General features: G+C 33.7%; 1 protein-coding gene across 1 annotated transcript; it reads right to left on the minus strand.

Annotated features, from left to right (window-relative positions):
- Window positions 1–5,183: 5,183 nt before the first annotated feature.
- Window positions 5,184–8,246, minus strand: LOC108903554 (reticulon-4 receptor-like 2). The gene is made up of 2 exons (XM_018705776.1): window positions 8,083–8,246; window positions 5,184–7,978 (listed from the first exon to the last, which is right to left on the minus strand). The coding sequence occupies exon 2, from the start codon at window positions 7,948–7,950 to the stop codon at window positions 6,223–6,225; it is 1,728 nt and encodes a 575-aa protein (XP_018561292.1). The 5' UTR covers window positions 7,951–7,978; window positions 8,083–8,246; the 3' UTR covers window positions 5,184–6,222.
- Window positions 8,247–8,534: the final 288 nt, after the last annotated feature.

Consider the following 8,534-nt stretch of genomic DNA (forward strand, 5'->3'; position numbering starts at 1 on the left):
GCATAATTAAATAATCTACTTCCAAACTGGTAACACATGGTAATTTCCACTCGGTGGAATTCCTATTCAGGTAGGAATGAAATGTTTTATTATTTGCTACATCAAATGGTAGGTTACATACAGTTAGTATGAAGATTAAATCAAACATAAATTGAGTCGTCTGGTTATCGCCAGTTTTTGTATACGTCTTATTATTACTTTATATTTCTTAATATTTATTTTAAATGTTTTTATACATACACAAGTATATAATATTGAATTACATTACTGTTTATTAGGGTGGCCCAAAAAAACGATTATTTTTTTGTTCGTGTCTCTTATCAAAATATATTAGTTTATCATGTTTTAAGAGACCCCTCAAAAAATCAGCTCAAAAAAATGTTTTTAGAAGTCGCTCAAGATTTTTAAAAATTTCCAAAATTGACAAAAATTGAATTTTTTTTCTCGTCAATTTATCATTTTCTAGGTTGAAAAAAATCTCGATTCTGAAAAGGACCCCGCACAAATCTTATGGAAATTGGGTCCCGGTCAAATAGAGCAAGTAACTTATTTTTTGTGCTTAACTTTGTGGAAATCAAACATGATATAAGTTTATGACTTCACTTTTGAACTCAGTGATCTAAGCAACTTAAAGCTTTTTAAAAAAAGTAACTTTTTGACTTTATTATTGCATTTTGACAGTTAGTTGACAGCTTGTTGACAGCTGTAAGATGATGACTACATAATTTTATATCATATTTATATTCATTTATCTAAAAAACTTAGTTATAAACAAAAAATAATTTTTTGACTTTATTACCGGACCTTGAAGAATTGTTGACAGCTAAATGACAGCTGCCGATAGTCATTGTTATTGATTTGATATCGTCTTTGAACTTATCGAACTAAAAAAAAGAAAGATAAAAGATAAAAAACAAGTTTCTGGCTTTATTATAGCACATTGACAGCTATTTGACAGCCGCCAACTGTCAGTTTTGAAAATCTAACAACAGATCTGAATTCAGCAACCTCAAAAATATAACCCTAGATAATAAAAAAAATGAAATAGGCTATTTCAAAAGTCTATACCGGGACCCAATTTCCATAAGATTTGTGCGGGGTCCTTTCAAATCGATATTTTAATTTCTAAAAGTCACTCATAATTATTTTAACTTTAAAAGTAGTGTACCTAAAATGTTTTCGAGCGACCTCTAAAAATAAATATCAACGAACTAATATTTTTTTTATTGAATTTGATGAACAAAAGAATAGAAATAAATCACGAGACACTTTAAAAATTTCCCGAGGCAAAATTTACTGCGAGTATCAAATAATTGTAATGTTTTTATTTTTTAAAATGAATTGCTGTTTTTAGCACTAACTACGCTCGACATAATTACACAATTATTCATCAAAAGACAACTAAACTCATTCACGATATATAGGTACTGTTGTTAATTCCTATCCATTGGTGTTTATGGTGGTGTATTGTAGACAATTTAATTTGTTGCTTTTTAATAAATAATGAGTACGCCTATGTCCCGCGGCTCAATTCTGACAGCCATAATCAGTCAAAGAAATGTCTTACATTTTTGTTGTTCTAATATCACCATTGACAAAGACCAACACATAAAAAACAGCTACTTCAAAAGCTATCTTTTGCATTCCTAGTTATTTGGTATCGAAGAAAAGTATTTCATTTAATTTATAAGATTATTTAGAAACAAATTAAATTGAATTTGTTGGAATTAGCTTAAATTCAAGCCAAGATATTTGATTTTCAAGCGACTTAGCCCGAATACCAAGTCAAGTCGTAAGCCTCTATTACAATAATTAAAAGTGATCATAAATTCTGTGGATAAGCATTTATGCATTTTTTTTTAAACGATTAACAAATCGATTTGACACAACAGTTTTTTTGCAAAATTTTTGATATTAAACTGCTTAATTTTAAAAAATAAATAAGAGGGCTATTGGCCCCACATTTTTTGATAATAATTGCAGCTGGACTGAAAATATATAAGGTAAATCATTAATTAAAAAACAATATAACTGAATCCGAAACCCTATGAATATTGAGTTTTCAAAAGAATGTTGTAGAACTTACATCACTATTTTTATAAATCATTCTAAACTCTTTTGTTAATAGTTTCCAGATACCCAGATATACCATTTAAAGAAAATAAAACATACTAAACACAACGTAACGTACCCTACGTCTATTCTTACCTGCAGTAACTCAGAAGTTCAGTATTTTTTTTTAGAGGGAAAGGGAAAATGTACAAATTTGCTACTAATAGAGTTAAAAAGTAGACTGTCCAAGAAACAAGAATATGAACTCCTATCCGTATTTAACTATTTCCCTGTTTGGTTATAGTAAAATGTTCTTCTGCTATAAAATTACAATTAAAAATATTTTTAAAAAATCCAGTTTCAATTTATCATATTTAGGTGATCAAAGGGGAGTATTAAACAATTTGGCCAACATTATGATTTAAAAACAGTTTATTGACTACTTCTGTCTAACATTTCTTACATAAAATTTGAGATGTTTAAATCAACAACAGTATGAACAAATCCAGTTTTACAAATCAAAATTTCAATATGGACCTAATTTATTGGACAGTCTACAGTGAAGTCCTGAAGAAATTTCCCGTACTGGCAAAACTGTAATATACAAACATTAACTTCTATATAATAGACATTCAGCTGAAATTTGAGTAATGGTAAAACAATATTCACAGTCGTTTTGAAAATTTATCTTTATTTGAATTAGATGAAACGTAATTTTTCTTAAAAAATCGACGTAATGTCTAGTTCACATTACTCATGTAGAAAAAGACACTACCTGTTTTATATAGTACAAATTTTACTGCTGACTTTACAATACTTATACGGAGTTATTTCCAAGGACATGATATGGACATATGGTAAAACTGTTATATTAATAGTGCTAGTAAATACGATCGCATTACTTTTCTCAAAATTAAACTTGATCCACGAGTTTTACCTAAAGCTAATTTCTCAGTTCAGTTAAGTAGGTGTAAAAGAATATATGTGTAGAAATGAAATATGTATAAAAATAATATAAACTAACCCTACTAAAACTTTCGTTTGAAATTGTACATATTTCTTTTAATTTGCCTTAGAGATATGAACAAATGCATTGTTTATTGTCATCCATGCCTTTAATTTAACTTGTCATGTTCCTGCAAAAGTGTGTTACTTTTTTCATGTATTGCATTTCGAGTATTTAATAATTAACATAGTTTCTACTAAAATATCTCCTCCATCATATAAATTGCGCCACCTCCGGTTATAAGAATAGATGACATTAAGAAATTGTGTCAATAGCTTTATGGTCGTTTTCTTAATATCCTAGTCCGACAGCTGTCAGAAGAGAAACAATGGTTTAGTTTTTAGTTTACAAAGTTTTCCGAGTTATATATCCTTTGTTTGTCTAACATTCTGCTTTCTACATGATATTTTTTTGTTTAAAAATCGTTCGTACCACTCTCTTGAAATTATTCACCGATATTCATTATCAGCTTGTAAGAAATTTTAACAGTTTTGACAACATTGATGGTACAAATTTTTCAAGCAGTTACTTAATTTGAGCGACCAAGGTTTTTTGTTTTAAAACATAGTTATTAAAAATGAATGTAATTAACATTGATTAGTTGTTTCTCTTAAGGAAATTATTTATAACTTTTTTATATCGAAATTAGTCGCTCAGTTCTAAAGTTCTTGTAATTTGACGTATCAGTTGCAGATAACCCTAGACTTGCAACTGATACGCCAAAATATGCATTTTGTTGAACATTGACACAAACAATACGTAAAATAAAAAATATATACTGGGAATACTGAACTAAAGCAATTTTTAAACTATCAAAATATTTGGAAAATATCTTGACCGATCAGCAAAATATCGAAGACTATAAAATACATTACCTACATTTAAATTTATCTGAGAAGTGTTAAAAGTAAAACTAAAGCTAGTTTTCTGCAAAGACGATCCTATTAATAGATAAATATACAGATATATAATGGACTAAGGATCTAAAACCAACGGTTTGCGAGATACATGATGTTGAAATTTTAATTTCTTCAAACATCTATGAATATGATATATACAGATAAGGTATTAACCAAATAAATCGTTGATTTGGTACATAAATATGCCAACCAGCTGTTGAGGTACCTACATACTGTTACAAAAAAGATATCCTCTATTTTATTCGAAAAACGAGATATTTTCAGTAATTTTTTTAAAATAAACTTAGCTTGCAAGGCAGTTTGAATAAATTGGAAATAACACCAATTCTGAATATTTAGAGAAATTCACAAAAACATAAAATTAAATGGAATGTAATGAATAAATGTCGAAAAAAATCTTTGAAGTATTAATTTTTTCTATAAAAAACCTCTGGCACATGGCTTAAAAATTTTAAATGTCTAGTTTTTTTCATAGTTACATTTCATTTAATATGGTATTTTTAGCAAAACGTTTCTGTACATTTTTTTCTAATTAAATACTTTTAAAGATATTTTAAATATGTTCAATAATGACTAGCTTATTTTACATTAAAAAATAATAATAATAAAAACCCCAAACTAACTAGTTTTTAGAATTAATTGAAATGTCTTTTTCCTTATTACAATTAGAAATCAAATGTCATCAATGATTTTCCAAAAAAAAGTTGTAGAATTTATGGGATTTTCAAAGACAACGCGTCACGTTTACTTTTAGTTAGTTAAACCACTAGCCGAGTTTCGTCAATCTACGTAAAATATCTTCAGAGATATTTGAGGCAATGTTACATTTGTTTAAAATTTCAACATCTCGCATCTTGAAAACAGTAGCTTTAGACCATCTTTTGGAAATAATTTTAAAAGGATACTAAAAGCCTCCACCCTCAAAAATCAAATATTTTAAGGAGAATTTTATTATTAATATATTACTTATTTCCTTTTAAAGTGTGAATGAAAATTTGAAACTATTATGTCAATCATCTTTTCAAAAATGTAAATCTTAATACATTATTTTGCAATAGTTTCTTTATTTCACAATGAACAAATTTATTTTGAAATTTATTCAAAACATCAAAAAATAAAGTCCATATGTCTTATTGTTAGTATCTATATACTATAAAATAACAAAATGGAGTGATTAAAACTTTATCTTAATTCAGGTCAAGGGAATAAACTCTTTCATCAACCGTTTTATCGTTGAAACTTGTATGTATCGACATGTAGACTTATTGTACTTATTATTACGTTAATACTTGGCAAAAAATACTTGAAAAGTATTCAATTTTATTACTATTTCAGTATAATCAATCGCTATTGTTTAATCATTGCTCTCAGAAAATGGAAAAATAAAGAGATATACTTACGTAATAGAAAGTAACATGTAAATTCAAGGTTATTTATGAGTGAAACTATTTTGGTGTTAAATATTGAGTGAATTTAAGATTTTGACAAAGTAATGAGCTTATCAACACAATTTCTAGAAGATCTAAAACATGCGAAAATGTAAATTTCACTTCATTTGTTGTTAACTCTTGGATTTTGCTGTCAGACAACAAATACGTTTACTTAGTCGTAATTAAAAGCTAACTCATTTTTTCAAAGTTACCAATATAATAAATATTTAGCTAGCAAATAGTTGAATTAACAAAGAATACCTAATATTATTATTTCAACAAAACTGGGTGTGGACTCGTCTTAACAAAACATTCTGTTGATTTTGTGTTCAAATTTTCAAATTTTTGATGGTTTATGGATATACAGAACAATATAAACGTAATAATTTGGTTATTTGAATATCTAGGGTATTTTTAAATTATGATGACCAAAAATAAATGTTACTAATTGATGGTCGCTGAGCAAATATTTTTATAGGAGATCTTTCTGAAAAATCCTTGAATATGTTTTCATTACTTTGAAAATTTCTCTTTAGGTCCGGTTCATTCTCTCAGTTCTTCCTTAAAATCGGTGATAATGAAATAATTAGACGGTTCGCATGTCAATTTAACAAATTTTAATAGATAATCTTCATATCGTTTTGTAGAAATATCCATTGTATGAAATTCTATATCATAATGCGATCATATTTAGTAATTTAGAGTCCTATATATACAATTTTACCTATAGGTCCTTAACTATATAATGATAATAGACGTAAATGAATATATTGATGTGAGCAAAGGCACTAATTGAAGATTAACCACAGGGAGGTTAGAGAGAGACAAACTCTGGGGTGAGCGGGACGCAGGGGGGTGGCGGGGGCGGTGGCAGCTCCGTCACAATCGGAGCGGTAGCATCTGGCAGAGACAGCGTGGAGCTACCTCCAGCAGTCACCCGGGGTCCCATGTTGTCGTACTGGGGGGCAGCGCATGGGCGCCTCGGCAACGTCGCCATCCCGTGGTACACCGGCTTGGGCCTGTGGGATAAGTCCAACAGGTCAGGACACCTGGTCACATCAATCGAGGGGTCTCGACTCACTGACACTGAGATAAAGATGTTTCCGTAGGGGCCGGCTGGAACTGCACTGCCAGAAAACTCCGGGGGCGGCGGAAACACGGCTATGGGCAACGGTTCCCGTTCTATGGTGATATGGACCGGCGGATCCATCACTTCCAGTTCAGGACCCAGGGCCTCGCAGCTACCGGTGCCCCGATCAGTGGTAGTGGCGATACTGACGTCCAAGAGCTTCTTTTCTTGGTCGGTGAAGCTGACGCTGGCCTTCATGTTCCTCCTCTGGTTGTTGTTTCTACTCCTAACACAACACACCGCAATCACTGTGACCACAGCGGAAAATCCCACCGCGACACTTACCATCACTAAGCCCCACCACACTATTTTCGTGTCCGACTTGCTAAGAGTCGTGGCAGTCACTACTTCCGGAAGCACCAGGCTAACATTCACGGAAGCAGAGTCCAGGATATTTCTCGCAACGCATGTATATAAACCCACGTCAGCGTCGCTGACATTGTATATACTGATATTGGCCCATTTATCCAGCAAGCCCTCCTCCGCCTCAACCACTAACCAGGTATGATTGATGGGGTAGCCCTCGTAAAGCCAAGAAACTTGCGGCTCCGGATCCCCCAAGACGTGACACCCGAAACTGACGTTGCCACCGGCCTCGGCTTGCACTTGATTTTGTGGGTGAGCGAATACTTGAGGCGGACAAGCAAATTCCCCCGATGGCACGTGCTCCCACAACTGGTCACTTAATGTCTCGGGCTCGGAGCAAACTAACGGAACGGAATGCAGTTTACTAGCCAAAAACCAGTCTCTAAAACCACGTAACTCACAATCACACCGCCAAGGATTGCCGTCCAAAGCAAGAGTCTTTAAGTTGGCGAAGTTCATGAAAGCCGCCTCGGACAGGTTCTGCAGCAAATTATATTTTAAGTTCAAAGTTTCCAGAGCGGTTAGGTGTATAAACGCCTCCTTATTTATAGATTCTAGATGACAGCTCTCCAGGTCTAACGTCTTGAGATACCTTAAGGGAGGAAACTGAGCCCGCACGAGCCGCCCCAGGGGATTGCCGGTCAGGTAAACAACACTCAATCTCTCATTGCCGTAAAAAGTCTCGGGGTGTAAACTGGTTATCCTGTTATGTGACAGGTCTAATTCTACCAAAATAATTAGATCCTTAAATGCGTCCCGATGGATTTCGCTTAGGCCCGTATTCGATAAGTAAATACGTTGTAAGTTAATTAAGCCTACCGATTTGAATACCGCCTTTGGGAGTTTCGATATGGAGTTCCCGGAGAGGTCGAGTACCTGCATATCACCGTCTAACGTACCGGGAATGCCCGTGAATCCCGCATCCTTGCACACGGCTGTCTTCTTCCCTGAGCTCCACTTACATCTACAGGGACTCTGGCAATCGGTCCAGTCTGGAGCCGCTAAGGCTAGCGCTACAGCAAGCACCAGCAGCGAAAGCGTAGCCATCACTTGTCATCTTGTGAGGATTTTTGTGCTAGGTGAAGACATCACAAACAATGTTTTGAAATGGCACATCACAAAGTTTTAATTGGGGGCACAGGTCACTGTACGGTTTATGAAACTTAAATTAGTACCTACATGTAAACCTCGGGGTGCAGCCGTGTGTCAGACATGCAGGTCGTTGCCGCTACTTATTTTCGTCTTTTGTGAGCTATGTTTAGAAACGCATAATAAACATTACGGAACTGGCGTACAGTCGATCGTGTTTCACGCGGCGCGCGTGTATACGCGTGTTCTCTGGATTTCAGTTCACCGCACTATGATGTTAGTCCGCAGCTTTATGGGTCGAGGCGCCTCTATTTGTTGCGTCGGCGTCGTGGTACTCAGGATGCGCCGCCCAGCCCTATGCAGCAAAGAACCTGCTGCTTCTATATTGCCTCTTGCTGATTACTTTTCTGATTTCGCCCGGTTATAATTGATTGGATATTACTATTTATGACGGCGACAGTCGACCTACTTTAAATTTTTTCAAAATGCGGGTGTATTTTTTACCCAATATACTGATAAGGGATTGAGCAAGTTATACAGGG

Source organism: Anoplophora glabripennis, unplaced genomic scaffold (assembly GCF_000390285.2).
Source record: "Anoplophora glabripennis isolate ALB-LARVAE unplaced genomic scaffold, Agla_2.0 scaffold23, whole genome shotgun sequence".
NCBI classification, from domain to species: Eukaryota; Metazoa; Arthropoda; class Insecta; order Coleoptera; family Cerambycidae; genus Anoplophora; species Anoplophora glabripennis.

Coding starts and splice junctions, on each gene's coding strand:
- LOC108903554 (XM_018705776.1), bottom strand. CDS start 7,950: ATGGCTACGCTTTCGCTGCTGGTGCTTGCTGTAGCGCTAGCCTTAGCG.